The sequence below is a fragment of the Elephas maximus genome, chromosome 20, assembly GCF_024166365.1.
Source record: "Elephas maximus indicus isolate mEleMax1 chromosome 20, mEleMax1 primary haplotype, whole genome shotgun sequence".
Classification (NCBI taxonomy): Eukaryota; Metazoa; Chordata; class Mammalia; order Proboscidea; family Elephantidae; genus Elephas; species Elephas maximus.
In genome coordinates, this window is record NC_064838.1 from 29,054,270 (window position 1) to 29,077,943 (window position 23,674).

The 23,674-nt window shown below is 43.8% G+C and overlaps 1 protein-coding gene across 1 annotated transcript in view; it reads left to right on the forward strand.

Annotated features, from left to right (window-relative positions):
* The window catches only part of ITPR1 (inositol 1,4,5-trisphosphate receptor type 1), a 382,998-nt gene that overhangs the window by 293,805 nt on the left and 65,519 nt on the right, over window positions 1-23,674 (forward strand). Inside the window, exons 42-48 of the mRNA XM_049862511.1 lie at window positions 3,863-4,043; window positions 5,911-6,164; window positions 13,177-13,377; window positions 14,891-15,001; window positions 18,014-18,109; window positions 20,770-20,892; window positions 22,275-22,379. Coding sequence (XP_049718468.1) covers window positions 3,863-4,043; window positions 5,911-6,164; window positions 13,177-13,377; window positions 14,891-15,001; window positions 18,014-18,109; window positions 20,770-20,892; window positions 22,275-22,379 — 1,071 coding nt within the window. The remainder of the gene's footprint in view (window positions 1-3,862; window positions 4,044-5,910; window positions 6,165-13,176; window positions 13,378-14,890; window positions 15,002-18,013; window positions 18,110-20,769; window positions 20,893-22,274; window positions 22,380-23,674) is intronic.

The window sequence follows — 23,674 nt, forward strand, 5'->3', positions numbered from 1 at the left end:
GGCTTTCTTTCTCTGACTGTATCAGTTGACATCTGTTGGGGTGACCAGTTAGATGGATGTGTGAGAATAAGCAACAGACCAGGTCAGGAACTGCTTTAGTTGGGATGATCAGGAAGGACCTCACTGAGAAAGGGATGTTAGCAGAGAGACTGAAGGATGAGGGGAACCTAGCCACGGAAAGAGCCAGGAAAAGCAAGGGAGAACAAGAAATAGCTGTTGAGTGTCTGCCATAGCCCTGTTCAGCAGCAGCCTTGTGGGTCAGCTTCATAGGGATAAAAGGCTATTTTGGTTTATGTTTAAATAGTTATTAGGGTGATAATTGAATTACTGTGTCTTTTCCTCATCAGGCTTCCAATTTTGTGGGGGCAGGATCCAGGCCCCCTTTTGCTCTCATTGTATCTCATGGGATAGGCATATTGCCCAATTCGTGACAAGTACACAATAAATAGTGGATGGATGGATGGATGGATAGGATGAAGGAAGGAATAGTAGAAAACCTAAAAGAAATTAAAAGGCAGTGAAGGGAGATGGCAAGGTCCCTGGGAAACACAAATGGTTTGTGCTCAGCTACTTACTGAAAGGTGAGTGGCTTAAACCCACTCAGTGGCACCACAGAAGAAAAACCTGGTGATCTGCTTCCGTAAAGACTAAAAAAATCAAAAACTCATTGTCGTCGCATCAGTTCTGACTCATGGTGACCCCATGTGTTACAATGTAGAACTGCTCCGTAGAGTTTTCTTGGCTATAATTGTTATGGAAGCAGATTGCCAGGCCTTTCTTCCACCGTGCTGCTGGGTGGGTTCAACCCGCCAACCTTTAGGTTGGTAGCGGATCGCAAACCATTTGCACTACCCAGCCAAGAAAACCCTATGGAACTCAGTTCTACTCTGTAACACATGGGGTCACCATGAGTCAGACCCAACTTGATGGCAGCAGGTTTTTGGTTTGGTTTTAAAGGGTGGTGTAGTGGTTAGGAGCTACAGCTGCTAACGAAAAGGTCAGCAGTTTGTATCCACCAGGTGCTCCTTGGAAACTCTACTAGGCAGTTCTGCTCTGTCCTATAGGGTTGCTATGAGTCGGAGTCGATTCAACAGCAACGAGTTTGGTTTTTGTTTGTTTGTTTTGGAGGACACTGAAGACATGCATGGTTCAAAGAATGGGAGTCTTGATAGGACTCAGTGCTGCCAGCAAGGAATGATGAGACTGAGCAGTAGGGAGGTGATGACTTGCACACTGGTATTTGGAGCAGCTGGAGGGATAAAGATAGAGCCAGGGAGCACAGCAGAAATGGTATATATATTTTGTATGTTGTATGTGAGAAATGGCTAGGGGACGGAGGAGAATAGCGAGGTGGAGAAGAAAGGGCACAGCTAAGAAGTGCTTTGTGGGCAAATGGGACAGAAGTGTGCATGTAGTGTCTAGGCTAGTTAGAAGAAGAATCAGAGTCCCTAAAGTTGTGCATTGGCATTTGGGAATGTGGTGGCCCTGGGGGCTGCTAAATCAGGCACTGGGGGCATAGATAGAAGAGAAGATACTTGGAGGAGTTAAGGAGCTTCGAAGGCTGCTAAGATTTTATTTCTTTCTCGGATTGTAAGCCCTGGGTTACCTTCTGTAAAGGGGAGGATATGAAATTGGCAGAAATATCCCATTGGGAGAAGCAAATACATTGTTTGGAGCTTTGTTTTATTCTTCTGGAAATAACCGTATTGTATTTTTATGTAAATAATTCACAACAGTGTGGTGTTTGCAAAGGGGTGAAAAGCGAGTACTCATAAATGGAGTTGAGATACCATATTGTGTTTTTGTATCAACAGTGTATACTATTGCTTGCAGTGGGTCCAAAAACGAATGTATATCCAAGAGGCAAGCTACCTGTGAATTCTGAGCTTCTTCATCTCACCACCTTACCTGTCCTTCAAAGCCTGATTTGAAAACCACCTTTTCCATGATGACTTTGAGATTACTCTAGCCCGATGTCATCCCTGCCAGCCCTGAACTTCTATCATATTATCTTTAGCACTTTTTAAAAATATATATTTTTAATTGTGGTAAAATATATATAACAAAACATGTAACATTTCAACCATTTGTATGTATACGATTTAGTGAAGCACTTTTTACTTACATATTTTACTCTTGCTGATGGACATGGCCCATCTCTCTGTCAATTTGTTGTGCTGTGGTGGCTTGTATGTTGCTCTGATGCTCAAAGCTATGCCACTGGTATTTCAAATACCAGCAGCATCACCCATGGTGGGCAGGTTTCAGTGGAGCTTCCAGACTAAGACAGACTAGGAAAAAAGGCCTGGCAAGCTACTTTCAAAATTTAGCCAATGAAAACCCTGTGCATCACAACAGAATACCGTATTTATGCAAATAACACACCCATACAGAAATTATGAAATTAAGTAAAACAGTTACTTAATTTCATGATTTCTGGCATAGTGCACCCATACATATACCACACGTCTCGTGACATTTCCAGAAGTGAATTTTGACCTCATTCAGTCGTCCTTCCATAAAACCAAACCCACTGCCGTCGAGTCTATTCTGACTCACAGCGACCCTATAGGACAGAGTAGAACTGTCCAATAGAGTTTCCGAGGAGCGCCTGGCAGATTCAAACTGCTGACCTCTTGGTTAGCAGCCGTAGCACTTAACCATTATGCCACCAGGATTTCCTGTCCTTCCATACTACAGGTAAATCATATCGTTCTGTTCCTTTTCTTTCATTCTGTTTGTTTTCTTTAATCTCCTGTTTATGTATACAAAAATAGTCTGAAAATGTTACTTTTGATCATAAGTATGTTTCAGTTTAATACTTGTGAAAGAATAAAATGTAAACAACATTTTGTTTTTTCAGTTTTAGGCCTAAGATCATTTCTCACTTACTAATTTGTAGTTCTTTGTGCATTCATACTCTTTGAATTCAACATGGCATCCCACCACTCCATTCATGAGAATGACAGTATTTTATCAGGAAATTACAAATGTTAAATTTTTATGTATCACTTTTGATATAAAGTCAATTGTTCCTTACGTGACCTTTCCACGTGATCAGAAACAGAAACTGAAGCCAGCAGCATGTTTAAAAAAAAAAAAAACATTGGCACAGCACACATGAATATAATGCACGGGAAGGGGCCTGTGCAGCTGGCAAAAACTGTAACGCATGTGACTGCAAAAAAAAATGGTCTCGTCTGATACAGTTCTAGAAGACGAGCCCCCTGGGTTGGAAGACACTCAAAATACACAGTGGACTTGAGCTTACCAACAATCGTAAAGATGGCACAGAACTGGGCAGATGTTGCCGTCTGTTGTGCATGGGGTGGCCGAGTTGAAGCTGACTCCATGGCAGCTGACCATGGACGTGCCATCCGAACCAGACAGTGAGCTTGATGGGGGCAAGCGGCATGTCTTACTCATCTTCATGTCTTTCCTAGGGCTGTGTACAGAGGAGGACCTCACAAACAGCCCTTCAACTAGTGACTGGCCCTGCAGTCATATTTCATTTCATTGTTAATGAAGCTGTTGTGTGTATGTGTGTGTGTGTGTGGGTGTGAGTTGGCTAAAATCTGCCCACACATCGTAGCATACTTCAGGGCTTCCATGCCAGCTCCAGTAAAGAAACTCCATGACAGTGTATTTTAAAGGCTCCAGGTAGAGAGCCTCAGGCCTTAGAATCCAGAGAATGGTAAGGTATGGATGAGTGTTTAACCCTGGTCTAAATTGAGTTGATTTCTGGGGTTTTTTGGCTGGCTGTTGATACCTGCTAAGTTTTGGCATTTTCAGTGGCCGAATGGGGTGGTGGTAGTAATGGACCTGTCCCGGTGTTTAAAAATCTGTGGGTTTTTCTTGGCAGCACTCATTTTTCTGCCGGCTGACAGAAGATAAGAAGTCAGAGAAATTCTTCAAAGTTTTCTATGACCGAATGAAGGTAGCCCAGCAAGAAATCAAGGCAACGGTGACAGTGAACACCAGTGACTTGGGAAATAAGAAGAAGGATGATGAGACAGACAGGGATGCCCCTTCACGTAAAAAAGGTAATGGTCCCCTGTGTGAAGCGCCTTCAGTCAGTCTGAGAAGAGCAGGAGTACCTTGCCTTGCTTCATTTATTTCATTACTTCTAGACTCCAAAATGCATTCTGAACTTGGACTTGCAGAAGAAAATCAGCCTGGTTACCATATAATTCTTAAGCGACCTGAGCTGAAATTATACTGCTTTGAAGGATCTTCTTATTTAATAAATTATTAAGCATTCTTCTTGGTCAAATGTAAAGTTGTATTGGCAGGAAATGGATTATTAATATTCTTTTCCTGTGATTACCATTTAATGGTAGAGGACGTTGAGGGGAATACTCACTGTAATGCTAGATGTTAATCCTTTGTCAGCTACCTCTACCTTATTTTCCGAAGTATTTGAAAATGCATGAAGCTTTTTATCCATTTTCCCCACTGAAAGAGAAGCAGCACTGGTGCGTGGCTTAGCCCCACAAAGTTTTGGAGTCAGACTGCCTTCGGCAAGTTGATTACCTGCTCTGTACCTGATTTTTTAAGTTGAGAACGGGGTTTCTCAACCCCACCACAATTGACATGGGGATAATCTTTTGTCATGGAGGCTGCCTTGTGCAACATTCCTGCCGTCTACCCACTAGGAGCCCTGGTGGCACAGCTCAGCTGCTAACCAAAAAGTTGGCGGTTCAGACCCACCCACCTACTGGTTCCATGGGAAAAAGACCTTGTGATCTGTTCCCGTAAAGATTTCAGCCTGGAAAACACTATGGGGAAGTTCTGCTCTGTCACCTGGGGTCACTGTGAGTCGAAATTGACTCAATGGCACCTAGCGACAATTCACTAGAAACCAGTAGCACACTGTTGCCTCACCCCTCTACCTCCAGTCATGAAAATTAAAAACGTCTCCAGATATTGTCAAATGTCCAGGGGTAGGGGGAGGGAGCAGCAAATCACCCCCAGTTGAGAACCATTGGCCTAGCCAAAAAAATCTGTTTCTGTCAAATCACACCTGACTCATAGTGACCCTATAGGACAGAGTAGAACTACCCCATAAGGGCTTCCAAGACTATAAATCTTTACAGGAGCAGACTGCCACACCTTTCTCTCAAGGAATGGTGGTGGGTTAGAACTGCTGACCTTTCAGTATAAAATAGGTAGAAAAAGAAGACTGCTTAACATTAACGAGGTACTTCCTATGAATCAGGCACTGTTCAAAGTTCTTTACGTGTATTAACTCATTTAAAACTCAAGTCAACCACATCAAATAGATAAAAGTTGTAATTCCCATTTTAGAGATGAGGAAACCGAGGCATAGAGATGGTAATTAACTTGCCAAGAACCTGCAACTTAGTAGTAGCAGCTCCAGGATGCTAACCCAGGAAGTCTGGCTATAGTCTGTGCTCTTAACTGTCGTGCCTGTTACCTTATAGGTTACCTCACAGGGTGGTTGTGATGGTTAGATGAGATAATACATATAAAGTACTTAATCACACGGTGCCTTGGCACTTAGTAAAGTGCTCAAGCGTCATCGCAACAACAGTGGTTGCTGTGTGATTAGCATTATGTTGAACTTCTCAGGAACCCTCACCAGACAGAATTCACCAGTCCTCTCCCCATTTTACAGATGAAGAAGCTGAGGCCCAAAGCCACAGATTCATTAGGTTGACAGAGACTATACTATGCCTTTTCCTCTAAAACACAATACAAGCTTAGGTGAATGAAAGCCCCTGGTGGGGTTGACTCAGTTTGAATCCTGCCTGAGGACTGAGAGAAGATGGTGACTCCTTGGTGTGTTTTGCCAGCCTTGAGAATCTCTAGTGAATACAGGAATTTACTCTTTCTGAACCATGTTCCTGAGGATTAAACAGCATTCACTGTCTCATATTTGTCTTCTAGCCAAAGAGCCCTCCACACAAATAACGGAGGAGGTCCGGGATCAGCTCCTGGAGGCTTCCGCTGCCACCAGGAAAGCCTTCACCACTTTCCGGAGGGAGGCTGACCCCGACGACCACTACCAGTCAGGGGAGGGTGCCCAGGCTACCACGGACAAGACTAAGGACGAACTGGAGATGAGCGCTGTCATCACCATCATGCAGCCCATCCTCCGCTTCCTGCAGCTCCTGTGTGAAAACCATAACCGAGACCTGCAGGTGAGAGCCTGGGAGGGGAGTCACGGCACCAGGGCCCAGCTCCCTCACAGCTGCTACAGCTCACTCTCACATTCCAGCCCTTCTCATTTCAATCTGTTTCCTTGAACTGAGTGTTCAGGATGGTTCTCTGATATGAAAGTCTGGGCAACTGATGTGCTTTATATCCGTCTCCCCCAGTATTACAACAGGGACACAGACCATATCGTTCTTACTCACCAGTGTAGTGCACGCTCCTTATGTACATATGTGTGTGTTAAGTGAATGTGTGTATGTGACTGTATGTGTGTGAGAGTCCCTGGGTGGTGCAGACAGTTAATGTGCTCGGCTGCTAACCAAAAGGTTGGAGGTTCGTGTCCCCCCAGAAGCACCTCAGAAGAAAGGCCTTGCCATCTTCTTCTGAAAAATCAGCCCTTGAAAACCCTATGGAGCAGTTCAACTCTGAAACGTTGGGTTGCCATGAGTTGAAGTTGACTCGATAGCAACGGAAAAAAAAACATGTTATATATCTTGTAGTCTACCATTGTTTGGCATATAAGTGCACTAGTGAATTTTTTTTTTTTAATCTCCCTCCTGTCTTTTAATAAGATTGCCTTAGTCATTGCTTTATAACTTGCAGACAAACCACACTAATTCAGACCAGGTGGATTGTTATCAAATGTCAACATTTTAGACTATCTTATTCAATTCAAAACACCAGGAAAAATTTGCTGGATAGATGAATAGATGATTAAATATATTAGACTTAGAAAATCTGGTACATAAGGCTTAGAAAATCTGGTACATAGAAAGTTCTAATTAAATATCTGTTGGTTGAATGAAAAAAATGGCCTTCTAGAGTTTTACACAAATAGATCTTCAAACATATTTGTTGAACTAATTATTCTAGGAATACTTCGGTCATTTTTTCTGTTGGATGATAACTATGGCCAATGTTTATGAACACTTAGGATATTCTTGATACTAAATGTTGTTTCTGTTATTATGCCCATCTTATAGGTGAGGAAACTGAGGTACAAGGACACACAGTGAACTGGGACACGACCCCAGGCAGTCTCATGCTGGAGCTAACCATTATGCTAAGACAAAGGGCATATTCTCCCTTGCAGAGTTTCCCACCACCAGCAGCAAAGGCTGTTTAGGAAGGTCAGATCTGTGGAGTTCTTTCACTGCTCAGGAGAAGCATGTGAAAGTACTGAGTTCTTGGCCTTTGTCTAGTTTTACTGCTGACTCTTGGACCTGGGGAAACACCCCTGTCTGCCTGAATGGTATGAGGATGAAAGAAGAGAACAAGACACAATGAAAGTGTGTCTGAACCACTCCTCTGAGGACTGAAATGTTTCCTCCTAAAATGTTTCCTCCTAAAATAAGCAAGTTGGCAGTGGTTGTTTTGTGTACTTGAGTCATGGTGATTCATGGTATGAAAGTTTCATAATATAAAAAGGAAATAATTCTAGTCCAAACCTGGCAAGGGGAGCACAGCCTTTAAATATTTGCATTGGTGAATTTCTCCTCCATGAGACTTGAGGGCCACCCCCAAATCCACTGTGTTCGGTGCTGCCACAGTCCATTGCTCTAACTTACATCCTGCCACAGACCCTATGAGTAGATTAGGTGAGCAAGAAATTATATTGGCAAGGTTGTTAAACAGTAAGGCAGAACGACAAGATGCATCTAGGTGAAATCTGCAATATTAATACCTTCTATGGTGGGATGGCTGTTTTTATTTTTAATCAAATTGTTCTTAAGAGCCAGAATTTTAGCTTTGAGCCAGCATTTAGCTTTGAGATCATCCAGTGGCCAAATGTAGCCCACATTTAAAAGTAACACAGTATCACAGAAAATTCCAGTATTGGCCACACTAGACCATAGTGCTGCATGTTTATATGGTGGCATCTGCTGCCCCTCTGCTGCTTGGTCCCTGTTGACATCTGACTTAGCAACTTAAAGTTTGAAGCTCTGGTAAAGATTTTCCGATTCAGTGATTTTCAAATGGTTTTTTTTTGGCCACAGAATTCTTTGATTGTAGAATTCTTTATCTGGTTGTAGGGCTTTCCTTATCAGTTGTTCAACCTTTCCTACTTGGGCTTAGAACTTCACAGCCCTAGATCCATGTGCCTGGGACTGCGTATTTCAGTCAGGCAGACCAAAACACTCATAACCCAAAGGCTGAGGATTTGGTTACTCCCATTGGCTGGGATTCTACTTTCTAACAGCCGATCATGTCCCTGATGTTGTCTGTCCCTTTTCCTTACATGTCAACACCAGTAGTCATAAAGATGATGGGAATGTGGATGACACCATGGAAAGCCAGACCATCCCAGCTCCAGGAAAACAAAACATGAGCAGCTCAAATGTGGCATCTCTATGGCTAGGGGCTATTTCTGGGCTGATCGTGGTGATCAGTGTCATGTACTGTTCCCCTAAGCAAGTGTTACTGGTCTTCACTAACCTTGGGCTCCAGAGGGAAGTAGGTTGAGATGTTGCTTGTGCGTGTTTATGTTCATTTAACCAATGTTGGTAGTGTCTGCTGTGTGCCAGGGACTGGTGGTGGTGGAGACCTCACCCTGCCCTCCTAGAAATGAGAGTCTTGGGCAGGAACCACTTGCGGAAACCAGGGATTGCAGTACAGCATAAGTAAGTGTTAATCTGGTGTGATCTTAGGGGCTTTGTGAGTTCAGAAGAGGGGAGCCAACCTAGTGTGCAGGATCCAGGAAGGCTTCTCAGAGAAGCTGAAATCTCTGCCAAGTTCTGAACTAACCAAACTAGACTACTTTGAGTAGACTATCTCCATGAACGTCCTAGGGGCAGTACTAAGGTGCTTGTTCCAAAACGAGGTTCTTGTTTCATGCACCAGCCTGTCTTCCATCTCTCCCTGACCTTCCTTTCTTCACCAACACACTCAACTTCTACCATGGGGGAAGAGTAGAGTTTTAATTATGCAAGTTCAGCATTTCTTACTCGGAAGTCTTCATTATTCAGTTTTCTACCTGAGTCCTTCACAAAACTCTCCTTAGGGCTAATGCCCTAAGAACCCCTTGGGCAGGAGCACCTTTTAATGAGGCCTGTCCAAAATTTGTTTCTCCAATACGCTGCTCTGTGTAAAACAATGCTGGAATGGGTTTAAGTACATTTATAGACCTAGCAACTTAAAGTTTGAATGTTTCATAAAGAGTAACCTACTCAGTGGTTTTCAGACTTTATTTTGGCCACAGAATTCTTTATTTGAACAACCTCTTATGCACAAGTGTACTAAGTAAAGCAGATGAAAGCAAAGCTGCTCTGTCAGAGTAAAGACTAGAGAGTACTAGAAACACAGGAGCCCTGGGGAAGAGTCTTCCAGGGGGCACCTGCAGAGCCCAGCTGGAAAACCAATGATCTGGACCAATAGTTTGCAAGGATGAAGATTATCCTCATCTTTTTAAAAATCCTATTAACTACAACTCTCTGAGGTGATGACCTGCTCCAATGAAATGATACTTGTAGGAATTCAGTTCTTAAAGTGATGCTTTTAAGTGGGAATAAAGTACTCTGATTCTACTCTGTTGACAGTGTTCCAGAACAGAGGGTTAATCCCTGGGTCAGGGTTTCCTTGTGGATCCAAGAGAGGGAAAGGCATCCTCACGAGGAGAGAATTTTAGGTGCCCTGATGTAAAGAAGTGGCACAAACGGTTAAGCGCTGAACTACTAACTGAAAGGCTGGTGATTCGAACCCACCCAGCAGCACCTCAGAAGAAAGGCCTGCTTGCTTCCAAAAGATCACAGTCATTGAAAACCCAATGAAGTGCAGTTCTACCCTGACACATGTGGGGTCGCCATGAGTTGGAGTCAACTGGATGGCAACTGGTTTGGTTTTTGGTTGATGTAAAGGAATGCAGATAAGCTTAGAGAAAGATGGGATCCAGCCTCTTGTAGCAACACTCTTTGGCTCTTGCCCAGAGTTTCTTGTCATATTTTTAACCTTAACTTTCCTGTTAATAAATGTTCAGTAGAGATAAAGCTACCAAGTTTGACTGCCAAATGGGCAGTTACTGCCTTAAGCAAGCCTTGTTTGCAGTAGTCAGAAACGTGATGGGAAGGACTATTCTTTAACCATTTTACGTGAGCTTTTTGAACCTTCACCTACCTGAGAAGCTGGTTTTGCTTTTCCTCTGGTTAATGAATGCAGGTCCTAATCTCTCTCCACTGAAGTCTGCTCAAGCATAGACTTGAGTTCCTCTGTGGAAGGCCTCGATTCCTTAATCCACTCAGCTTGATCTCTGGCCCTCCAAGAAAGACCCAAAAAGAACAGGATTTCTCTCACCTATACAAGGCAGGGGTGGTGTGTGCTAAAAGTTAACTTTCCTCTGAGCATGTAAATAGTGGCTGTGTGCTTTCCAGTGAGTGGCATGCTTCTTTTTTGTAGAGGACAAGAGGAAATGGATCTGAGTTAGAGAAGGGGAGACTCTGGGTAGACACAGGCAAAACGGTGAGATATGAGAGAGGCCTTCAAGAAAGGGCAGACAGCCATCCTTCATGGGGAATTTGAAACATGTGCTCCTGGCCAGCCCCCATGACTTTCCAGGTTCCCTTTTCTCTATCCGTTCCATTTGATTTAGATCATTTCAAGCAGTAATTATAAAGCACCTAAGAGTTTTTTTTTTTTTTTTAAGAGTTACCAGTCCCTGTACAAGCTGCTGAGCACACAGTGGTGTGAGCATAGTCCTCAGGCCTCAGTGCTCTGATCTCATGGAGTAGGCGTGGTGGTGGGGAGGGTCCGGGAGGGCTTCCTGAAAGAAGTGACTTTAACCGCATCCTAAGGAAGAAGAATGAATCAGAGTAGAGGTGGGACAGAGTGACAAGCAAAGAGAATAGTGTGCCCAAAGCCCAGGAGACAAAGGAATGCCCAGCATTTCATGCTGCCGAGCAGAGAGGGGCACAATAGGGACAGCTGAGTTTGAGGAGCAGATGGGCCTTGAGAACCATGCTGTGAATTTCAGTCTTGGACAGCCAGGTCCTCTCCACCTCTGCCCTCTTCCTGAAAGCTTCTCTGTCACCCCCACATGGTGGGGGGCTCGGCCAGGCCCTAACACATGGAACCTCTTCCCTTAGGAACTGAAACAAGATAGAAATGGCTGTGAAACTCTTTTGTAGCTTCCTGTAGCCCTTAGCACACTATTCAATCCTCTTACGAGAGCCTGTTGTTGTTAGCTGCCATCTAGTCAACTCTGATTCATGTTGACCTTATTACGACAGATTAAAACGTTGCTTGGTCCTTCATCATTCTCGTGATCACCAGCATTCTCGAGTCCATAATTGTGTTTGCTGTGCCACTCCGTCTCACCAAGGGTTTCCCTTGCCCTCACTGGCCCTTTCCTTCACCAAACATGCTGTCTTGCTCCAGTGATTGATCCTTCTTGATGATGTGTCCAAAGCAAATGAGTCAGACAGTGTTCTGTTGTGATCTATATGGTTTTCACTGGCTAATTTTCAGAAGTAGAACACCAAGTCTTTCTTTTTTCCTAGTTCGAAATCATCTGCCTTTCCTCCACCTCCCACCCAGACCAGAACAGTTACTTAATTTTCAGACCTAGTAAAAAGGCTGAGCACATGGGACTGAGGTTAAGTTGGAGGGATGACTAGTTTGATGAGTTAAGCATTAGACTTGGTTACCAGTTTTTAATGTGAGCATTTATAAGTGTGCTAATTATACAAATGATCCATGTTCTTTCTATAAAGTCTCAAAAAACAAGTAAGTATTTAGGGTTAAAAAAAATTTTTTTGTCTCTCTCCTCATTCCTACCTCTCTACCCATAAAGAACTCTTGTTGGTTTGGACTGTATGCTTCCAGTGCTTTTTCTGTATGTTTGGATGGAAGCATTTGCTACTTGTTTTTTTTTTTTCTTTTAACCTAACAGTATGTCCTAGAGATCTTTCCATATGGGCACATATGACTGTACCTCAGTGTCTCCGATTTAACAATATTAAATAATATTGACATACCATAATCTATGTAACCACTCCCCAATCGATGGAACAGTTTTTCACTGTTACAAATAGTGCTGTAGTGAACATATTTGTACATACTTTGTGAATAGAAGTAAATATTTGGTAGAAGTGGAATTACCAGATCAAAGATTATCTATTTTATCTTTTGAGTATACCTTTATGTAGTACCAATTTCTCTACAATGAATGTGTAACTTTTACAGCTCTGAGAAAAATATTTGTAGCTAGTTTTTGCTTCTTTTTGAGAACAGGTTACTGTAGTCTCTGACAAAAATCTCCCCTTCATCAAGATAGACTGCTTTATGCGGCAGTTGGATGGGTTTTGTTTCTTCTGATGGGAAGGCCCTCACTCCCGTGTCTCTTGTTAACATTAGTTTTCCTGGGGAATAGGTACCCCTGCACCTGCACACAGGTGCATATGCATTTACTCACTCTTGCCCCTTCTTTATGATGGAAATGACAGAACAAGATCGTTCAGATTGCAGCCACAATACTGGGCATAAGCCACCCTGACCCTAAGCCAACCTATAATACCTCATTTTATCACATTTTGCAGTAAACCATCAGCTCCAGTGCCAGGGTTGGGCATTCAGCACCCAGACTACACCGTCATCTTTTAAACATAACACTGCCCTTGGAAATGTCGAATACCTCTAAACTTAATCCCAGGTGGGAGTGGGGAGGCGGAAGGAGTAAGAGGTGAATGGAGAAATGAGAACTTGAAAAGGCTGTAGGAGTCTGAAGTGAGCTTTCAAAGAGGATCCCTTCTCCACTACATCCCTATAAAAGCACCTCAGAGAGCAAGCCACTGTGCTGACAGCCATCACAGGAGACGGAGTCCACAGGCTGACCACTCATGGGAGCCCACCTTGGCCCTTCTGCTCTGTCCAATGCAGCATCTCTCTGCATAATTACTGATCGACCCAGATCCCCCACCTATCTTGAGACTATGAAAATAGCAGGATGAATGACCTTTTTCATCTTCTCTCTGTCTTTGCTCCTCCAACGTGGGGACTGCCCAATTGCAGAACTTCCTTCGTTGCCAGAATAACAAGACCAACTACAATTTGGTATGTGAGACCCTGCAGTTTCTGGACTGTATTTGTGGAAGCACAACTGGAGGCCTTGGTCTTCTTGGACTGTATATAAATGAAAAGAATGTAGCACTGATCAATCAAACCCTGGAGAGTCTGACCGAGTACTGCCAAGGACCTTGCCACGAGAACCAGGTAATCTCATTTATATTTTAAGGAGGAAAAAAATTATTTTGGAAATGTTGTTGGCCAAGGCTAGTTCAGAAGGCACATGGCATCTGCCTGTTGACCTAGGGAGTAGACAGGACTTGAGACCTTTTTCCAGCAGTGGAGAAAGTGGCATGGTGCTTGTTATGCTTCAATGTTTTACCAAATAACTGGCATTGGTGGGGTTGTCTCTAGTATCCTTGCTTGGTTTGGTTTGATTTGAATGTCCAATTCCAAGTTGGCTTTTAGAGATAGGTAATAAAGTGGGAGTTAAAGTAGAACCCTGGACTGTGCTCTATTTTAAATGCAAGGAGAGACTCAAAAAGTATCTACTTGAAAGGAGGGGATTTAAACCTAACAAGAGAGAAAAAAGTGTCACATGAGACGGCTAGGAGGTAACATGAGCATACATGAGACCATGAAAACATGGGGCAGCCTGGAAGTAGCATGGGAACACGTGTACTGAGATTTTAACGACATGGATGTTAAAATGACCAGTTATGACCTTGGCCTCTCAGGAAGTATATTTTTGGGTGGGACCCAATATTTCCTTTTCTTGACTAGAATCATTGCTTATCCACGGCATCTTGCAGACTTCTAGCATTGGAGCCAGGATGAGTATGATTTTAAACTCCAAGTTACAGCAAGGGAAGCAGCCAGGATCTAAAATGGCCAGATCTATACCAGCAGCCAGGGCAGGCATGAGGTGCTGTGTTACGTGAGAAGACAAACACACTTAGAGAAGGATGGTTTACAAGAGAGAGAACTCACTGTCTATTAGGAACTTGGTCTGAGTTCTCTATGAATGTGAGATTAGCATTTGGTTAGATCCATGTTCCTCTTCTTACGAGACAGATGGTGTAGTCCTAGTTAAAATGAAAAAATACAACAGGCTTAGTTTAGGGAAGAAGGCTTTATCTGACATCTAAGTGAATTTCATTAAAACCTCAAGTTTGCATTTCTGCCAAACAAAGGTCCCTGGATGGGAACAAAGTGGAATGGACTCAGCGGCAAACGGGGATCTTACCTGGGGGCAGATGATTAATTTTGATATTGCGTGAATTAAACAGGAAACTCGCTTTCCAAGCTTAAGCCCTAAGCATAAGTATGAAATGCAAAGAAAAACGAGTGATGTAGAGAGAATGGAACACACCTTTAAAGGGGAAAACAGGGCCCAGGACCCAGTATCAGTCATACACTGTATTTTCCCTCAAGAACAAAAGCAGACTGCGCCGCACCACACTATTTGGATTAGACGCAACCAATTTATCAGTTACAGTGCATGGGGACTTTCCTGCTGTTTACTGTTAATTCTGAAACTAGAGATTTTCATCTGTCTTTTATTTTTACCACTTTCTCACGGAAAATCTGCAGCTCTCCCCTAGAGACATTACCAGGAGTAGAGAGCGTTATGTTGAAATAGCAGCCCCGCCTGTTGGCTTTTGACATCTGATTGATGACCCACACTTGTGTCAATGTCTGTGTGTATCTCTTTGCTCAGAACTGCATAGCCACCCATGAATCCAACGGCATTGACATCATCACAGCCCTCATCCTCAATGACATCAATCCTTTGGGAAAGAAGAGGATGGACCTCGTTTTAGAACTGAAGGCAAGTAGGAATTGAAAGTAAAAGACAGTAGCATTTGGAGTCACTTTTGTGTTTTGCCTCAGCACGTGACATGGTCAGTGTTGTGAAACCAAATATTAAAGATGATGCTTTTAACCTAAATGAGTGATCCAAGTTACAAACTCTGACTAAAATTCAGAACCTCGGTCTTTCCCTTCCAAATCAGGGCCTTATGACAAGATACCAGCTTTTCAGTGTTAGGTCACATGGAATGAGAATGCATCACTCAAAACTGAGAAATGAGTTCACACAGCATCTAAGAACTAAGAGCGTTGATTCTGAAAGCCACAGAGTGAGAAACAATGGAAACTCCATTTCCTCTGTGATATCTGATTTCTCCCCCTTTGAGGAAAATGGGTCAGTTGAGGAAAAGTACAACTAAGCCTATCTAGGACCAAAAAGAAAAAAAAAATCTGTACTTTACCAGTTGTTATCGTTGTTTTATCTATTCTGTTGTTGATTTATCAGAGTCCCTGGGTGGTGTAAACAATTAATGCGCTTGGCTGCTAACTGAAAAGTTGGAGGTTCAAGTCTACTTAGAGGCACCTCAGAAGAAAGGCCTGGTGATTTATTTCTGAAAAATCAGCCATTGAAAACCCTCTGGAGCACAGTTCTACGCAGACACACGTGGGGTTGCCAGGAGTAGGAATCAGCTCAGTGGCAACTGGTTTTTATACTGGTTGAGATAGCAGAAGGGTGTTTATTCAATGTTGGTTTATAATGAGAAGAGTTACACTGGCCAAGAACGTGCCTGCAGGCCTCGGAGGAACTTCTTGGAATTGCGTATAAATGATGGGCTACAGATGACTGATGTTGAAGTACCACTGACATTTCGACTTCCCATAACTCTGGTGGTGTAGAGGTTAAGAGCTACAGCTGCTAACCAGAAGCTCGGCAGTTCGAATCCACCAGGTGCTCTTTAGAAACCCTATGGGGCAGTCCTACTCTGTCCTATGGGGTCACTATGAGTCAGATCAGAATCGACTCAACGGCAACAGATTTGATTTTGGGTTTTTTTTTTTTTTAATTATGCCAAAATAGTTTTACGGCGTGGAAGTAGTAGCTTTAGCTGCTGGGTTTACAAGCTGGCCTTTTGGATATTTGAAAAGCTGATATCCTATTCTTTATGTTGATTTCCTTAGCGTACCAGAAAACCCTCAGCCATATTTAGGGGTTCCAAAGACTCTCCAAGAACCTGAAGATTCAATTCTGAGAATTGAACTTGCAACCCATCCTAATGTCTAAAGTGCATGTTGCAAAGGGTTAGCCTCACTGAGCACATTTCCTTTTGAACCGTTCCCACATTGGGCAGGTTGAGACTTGTCCTCTAGCTCATACCCATATGCAGCTGCGAACACTTTATCATCGTCATGAAAAGACCTAGAACTTCAAGGTTTAGCCGAAAAGCTGGTCTGTGTGTATTGCATAAAAGATATCATGGGAAAGAAAGGTCATCAGGGAAGGTATTGAACAGAAGCCCATAAGAATTAGACAGTTATTTTTGTTTTTCCTTTAGTATTTAGAACTGAAAATTAAAACCAATAGTTGATTGGCATGTATGGGTTAAATGAAATTTTATGTTGCTGTTTTTAACTCCTTTTGATGAATTTTGTTTGAGACTTGACGTGAACATCATTTCAGCTCATGTACCTGGCTACCATTCGTCACAATGTGTGTCCTGTGACAGCCTGAGATAAACTGAGAATTTCATGTGCTCCTGATCAGCATTTCAGTGACTTTCTCAGCTATGTTTGCCTTCTGTGGATTGCCATAGAAATTTCCTTCCTAGGAAAAGTCCACCATTTGATAACATAGCAGCCTAATTGATCGGCTATGACCTGTACTTGGGGAGGAAAAAAATACCAACCCACCCCCACCCCCACCCCATGACAACAATAACGATTTTGAAGTCCTACAGACAAATGAATGGGAGCCCTGGTTGCGCAATGGTTAAAGCACTCGGCTGCTAACTGAAAGGTCAGTGGTACGCACCCACCAGCTGCTCCGTGGGAGAAAGCTGTGGCAGTCTGCAACCTTGGAAACCCTATGGGGGAGTTCTACTCTGTCCTGTCAGGTTGCTATGAGTCGGAATCAACTCATCAGCAATGGTATTGGGGTACAAACAAGCATGCAAATTGTCATAGGCCCAGGACCTAAAATGAGGATAAACCAAAAGAAATGCAGGGTGTGGGCACATGAAGATGTTGAACATAACTAGAAATTATTGCTTGGCCTACACACAGTGCTCCTTGGGGTCCCTTTTTTTTTAACTGGTGTCAGTCCTGTCCTCGTTGTAATACTGAGGGTATAGGAGCTAATGGAAGTGTTTTGAGACAGGGAGGAATGACCTCAATCACCTGCCGTCTCTAGCCTGCAAGGCTGAATACCAGTGTTCAGTAACAGCACCCACCCTGCAGGCACCATGAGTCTATATAGGAGGTTCTTTCTGACCACTGCCACAAGCACCCATGTTTAAATTTCCCTTTCCCAGCTCAGATTTGTGCCAAGTAACTTTAGGGAGAAACTATGCCCAAACAGATATGTGCCTCTTTGACCTAACTCGGAGTCCCTGGGTGGTGCAAATGGTTACCACGATGATTGCTAACCAAAAGGTTGGTAGTTCAAGTCCACCCAGAGGTGCCTCGGAAGAAAGCCTTGGGGATCCACTTCTGAGAAATCAGCCATCGAAAACCCTGTGGAGCACAGTTCTGCTCTGACACTCATGGCGTCACCATGAGGCAGAATTGACTAACAGCAACTGGCGTTTTGACCCAACTCAGATTCTACAGACATGTTTCTGGGCTCTAAACTGGTACTTTATTTCTCTGTCTGGGGAAAATGGCTTTGAGGGTATCTGACCGTGACTTTCCTGTGGGGGGAATTTTCTGTGTGTTCAGCCAGGAAGCAGCGCTAGTGTAAACTGGGCTCTTGTCTTCTTTTTGGTCACCCCAAGCAGCTGCTCTACATTCCTCCTCACTTTGTTTCTCCAATTAGAACAATGCTTCCAAGCTGCTCCTGGCCATCATGGAGAGTAGGCACGACAGTGAGAATGCAGAGAGGATCCTTTATAACATGAGGCCAAAGGAACTGGTGAGTTGGATGATTGTGATCCCCTGATGGTGGTAGCAATACCGTCGGAGCGGTATTTGTGGCAGAGCAGAAAATCAGCTTTCTTAACGGTTCAAAAAATCAGAAGTATAATGAGAACGTTTACCTGACAAGGGTATAGAGAATTGAATAGTGCATTCTGCCCTCTCCCTTCAGTACAAGCCACCCGGGGAAGCCTCCCTCCTAGCCCCTTTCCCCTCATGGTGGACAGTGTGCGGACAGTGGTCAAGGGCAAGGACCTAGGAGCCCAGCCAAGTTCAAGTCCATAGCGCTGCCCTTTTTAGCTGTACCCCCTTTGACAGTCACCTGAACTCTCTAAGTTGTACTTTCCTTATCCGTAAAATGAAGATGATAATATTACCTAGCCCAGAGGGTTGTTTCCCTTAGCAACAGTGCCAGCACATGATAAACCCTTAGAGAGCTGCAGCACCTTTTCTTATTCCTGCTTCATTGCTGGTCTTTTTGCCACCTCTTTGTCCAGTGCTAACAAATTCACATTTCTTCTTGATGGCAATAGACTGGGCAGCAGAAGTGGGGTTTTTGGGTGCTCGTGATTTTTATTCTTAAAGAAAACACAATCTTGTTTATTTTTGAGGGGTGATATTCACAATTGGCTGCGATTTCCAGGTTGGAAGTTAATGCTGCAAACTATGAGACAAGCAGCTATCAGAGACAGTGAAATGAGTCGAGGACAGACTCTATTTGGACTTTTTCCTGTGCAAATAAACGGTAACAGACATAAACGAGGGCACTAAAACCTCCCTGCCTCCCAGTGACCTAAATGTTCACCTGGGGCCAGGCTAAAGTCCCTTTATGTATCCTTTTAAATAAAGTGAACAGCAAGTCCAGGTCTTTCATCTCGGAGGTCAGCTTGCGGTGGAAGTCCTCTCTAAGTTTACATAATGGCTTATGTAACTGGGGGCCGGGGGAGAGAGGGTTAGGATTTGTCACTCTTGAGTAGGGACACAGTGACTTCACAGAGACCCCCTTTGGGCTCCCATGAATCAAGAACATGTCCACAGCTATTCTGACCCATCTTTGGTGGGGGGGATGTCAACACCCAGTGCTGTGGGTGCCACTTGTTCCAGGGTTGCCCCCTTGTGGTTGGAGAACATCATTCCTGGCTCACGGGCAAAAGTCAAAGGCTTCCTGGAGCAAACACCATTTTTAAGAATCCAAATGACAGGAAAGCTCTAGTACCCAGGACACATGTATACGTGTGTGTATGTGTGTATTCTGGCCCCACCTTCTATGCAACATGTCTGTGCGATTTATTATTAGAACTGACAGAAAAACAAGCTCAGAGCAAGGATCTTGTCTCCCAAGTTATTTCCAGGGCCTGACGCGATGTCTGTACAGAGATGTTTGGCCTTCTGTGTGTTTGGTCTTATATAATGAGAAATAATTCAGAATAATGGCCTTGTGGGAGTACCTGGGAGGTGTAAACAGTTAACGCACTTAGCTGCTAACCAAAGGGTTGGAGGTTTGAGTCCACCCACAGGCGCCTTGGAAAAAAGTCCTGCCAGCCTACTTCTGAAAAGGGCACCACTGAAAACCCTATGGAGCACAGTTCTGCTCTGACACACGTGGGGTCTCCATGAGTTAGAATTGATTCAACGGCAAATGGTAGTGGCGATAATGACCTTGTGACAACACAGCATGCCAAAATGCCTTCTGACTCATCAAAGAAAAATTACTTTTAAGTTTTAGTAGAACTTTGGGTTGGGAGGTATTTTGTTCTTAATTTTTAAATGTTGAAATCTTGAATGATATGCTCATGTGGGAAATACTGACTGAGCCCTTGCTTTGTCCTGGGCATTGTGCTGAGCACTAGGGAGGGATGGAGGAGTGATCAGGGAGCAGAGATAAATGGGAGCACTAGGACAGGTCCAGAAATGCTCGAAGGGATGAGCTCCAGGAATGAGACACGCCAAGCGTGTGGGTCCTCGGGGCAGCGTCAAGCTGCTGTGAAGGGTGACAGGGTAGAGTTGAGATCCCAGCCACGTGACTGGGAATGTCCCATTACCTCTCTGAGTCGGTTTCCTTATCCACAAAAAACGGGACTAGTGATACCTCATGAAGCGTTTGTGAGCAGTACATTTTGAAAAAGGATATTAAAAGACTAAGTACAGTACTTGACATATAGTAAACGTTTGGTAGATGTTACTTGTTAGTAGTATTACTTTCCTCATGGAATGGGCCCTGAGAGCAAGGGCAAGTCTGAAATCAGAGAAATAGTGTCACCAGCTATTCCTAAGAGCTAGTGAATTTCTTAGTAGTTTTTCCTGAAATAACAGGAGTTGGGGATGGGGAGAGCCGGTGGGAAGTAATGTAAGAGAGAGGACAAGTCTGGCCTCCAGCCTGCATTTATATCACATATTGTTGTTTCAAGGTAGTTCTATATCCATTGTCCCCTTTTAAAGTAGAAGAGTATGGGCCAGCCACAGAATGCATTTCACTTCTGATGTCAGTGGAGGTTGATAGGTAGTGACTGCCTGCAATAGTGTCGAGAAGGATTCTGAGACTCGATTCAAGCGTGACGAGCAGTGTCTGCTTCAAGAGGGCAGATTGATAGCATGTGTGTCAGTCTTGTTTGGGTCTTCCTTGAAACAGGAGCTTTGTTCGCTTGGCCCTTCTTGCAGGTGGAAGTGATCAAGAAGGCCTACATGCAAGGTGAAGTGGAGTTTGAGGATGGAGAAAACGGTGAGGACGGAGCTGCCTCCCCTCGGAACGTGGGGCATAACATCTACATATTAGCTCATCAGGTATGACCTCTCCCCAGCCTATCCCAGGCATTGCTTACCTACAGTGCCCCATTTCCAAAGCAGATGTGCCATTAAGCTTGCTTTTCCTTTAAGGTTTCAACCTAGGGCTGTTTGCATTCATGACAATGTGGCTTACATGTACCTTTGGCCACCCAGTATGCTGAGTTCCAGAATTTTTCCATTTTGCCACTGTGGTAGGGCCATGCACTTGGAAATCCCCGTATTTCTTAAAAGCTATCCACCACTGAGCAGTGACACTTAAATAATGGTTTATGGTTTTGTCTGGAGACAGTTAAAAGATGTGTTGGGCTTTTCATAAATATCGATGAATTATCATAACACTCTAAAGAAATAAACTTCAGACTCCTTGCTATCACATTTGGAAATCTGGGGAACTTGTCATTAAGACTCCTTTTTGTTTGCCTTTTGGGGGATGTAGTAATACTTTGTGCCCTGGCACCAACATATCATGTTTCGTAATTCTCTTCCCAAGTGGCTGGGCTTTTGAAGATACTTCCTCTTTCTGGATGTTGATGTGCCTTTTGAGTTTTTCTGATGTGTATAGCTAGCCTGTAACTCTACTGTTTGCTTTTCCTGTCCCTTCTACTTCTTTAAAAAAAAAATTTTTTTTTTTTTTTTGGTTTTTCACCTCTTTTAAACTCCGCTAGTTGTAAAACCATGATAGTTTTGGCCCTAGAGCCCCTGGGTAGTGCAGAGGTTAACATGCTCAGCTGCTAACCAAAAGGTTGGAGGTTTGAGTCTACCCAGAAGCACCTCAGAATAAAGGCCTGGTGTTCTGCTTCTGAAAATCAGCCATTGAAACCCCTGGGGAGCATAGTTCCACACTGACATACATGGGGTCACCATGAGTCGTAGTGAACCTGACAACTGGATTTTTTTTTGGAGGGGGGTATTGACCCTGAGGTTGGCAGTTCCTTACAATAGCATAATGGTTGAAGAATATAAAAACATCTCCTACCCCTCCATTCCCAGCCTCTAGCCAGCTGAAAGGGTTTCTGAACACTGGGAATGAAGGGTCCAGGGCACTGTACAGAAAATCCCATTGCCCTCCTGCCGGGCTAAAGAAATCAGGGCAAGCGGGACCTGGTGTGGCATGAGCTTCCCAAGCTCTTCTGCCAAGCTCCCAAAATAGCTGCTGTGCACAGCACACCTTGATAGAGTATAGCAGCCTCCTGCCACCTGTGCCCTTTTGCTTGCCACTCTGCTGGCTAGTGTGTGTGTGTGTGTGTGTTTTATCCCTAAAGCTCTGTGTCCATTCTGCTGGCTATTGTGTATTTTTTTATAGTCAAGGTTTAGAAAGGAGTTGTATGCTCATGTTGCAAACAGATGGTGACTCCCCTATTTTCTGCTCTTGTTTCTAGTTGGCTCGGCATAACAAAGAACTCCAGACCATGCTGAAGCCTGGTGGCCAAGTGGATGGAGATGAAGCCCTGGAATTTTACGCCAAGCATACAGCACAGATAGAGGTAAAAGCATGGGAAGCAGGTGGGTAGCAGAGTTGAGACTTTGGGACCTGGCTGCTGTGCTGGAGTTGCATTGTGCAGTGCCCTGTGCTGGGGCTGGCATGCCTCCATTGATCAGATCAATAAGTGTTGTGAGCACCTAGACCAGGTTCTGTACTGGTGCTGACTATGCAATGATGGTCAAGACAGTCATGATTACTGCTTAGGGTCCAGTGCAGTCAGACATTGAACAAATCCACACCACTATCATCCATTATAAATTCTGAGAAGGCTGTGCAGGGCAAGAGGAAGGGTTACAGCAAAGTCCAGCAGAGGGACCTGCTTCAGATTGTGGTGCTCAGGGAAGCCTGTTCTGAAGAAATGACATGTAAGCACAGACCTTAAGGAAAAACAGGGACCAAACAGGCAAAGTCCAGTGGGAAGAGCTTTTCAGACATGGAGAATAATGCAGTTGACAGCCTTGAGAGGGGTCAGTGCTGGCTGAAGTTGACGAGCTGAGATGAGACGCATGTGGCTGGAGTTCAATGACCGAAAGGGAGAGTGGCAAAGATTAGGAAGGAAAGGTGGGCAGCCCCAGACCTGGCATTATGTTGAAAACTGTCCTTGTAAGAAGTCTGGGCTTTGTCCAGTGACAATGGGGAACTGTCAAAGAGTTTTACATGGGGGAGTTACATGCCTTAAAAAAAAAAAAAAATCACCAATCCTCAATGAAGTCAGTGGTGTCATGTGTACTCTGCACATGAAGGAAACTCAGGATAAGGCTCAGAGAGATTGGTGTCATATGCTTAGCTTATCAGTGGTGGAGCAGGAATTTTGATCCAGGTCTGTCTGACCCCAAAGCCTATGGGGCTATTTTATGTTCCCAGTATTGTCTCTTAGTATCTGAGAGAACCCAGACTTCTCTCTCCAGGCTCTTGGCAGTTCTGGGTAATGTTTCTTGTTTTGCTAATGAAGAAATACACAAGTTCAATATCAGCATTGGAACAAAGATTTTGAAGGGCTACCAGACTCTTTTAGGCGATATAAAATGCTCAGGATGGATGCTTTTTAAGAGTATTTTCTTGCCTGATGTTTCAACTCTCTGGACCATCCTAATAAGATGGGTCATTTCACTGATTAGTCAACCATGCCAAGGTATGTGAGCAAATATTCTTGATTTATTTTTAATGACTAGAAGCTTGACAGAAGGCCTGGCTCTGTCCTCTGGAGCCTTTTAAAGATAAGCTTTAGGTGTTTGTGGTAGAGAATGTCAGAGGAAAAGGGAACCTTGGAGATCATTTCATTGAACTTCTTGGTTC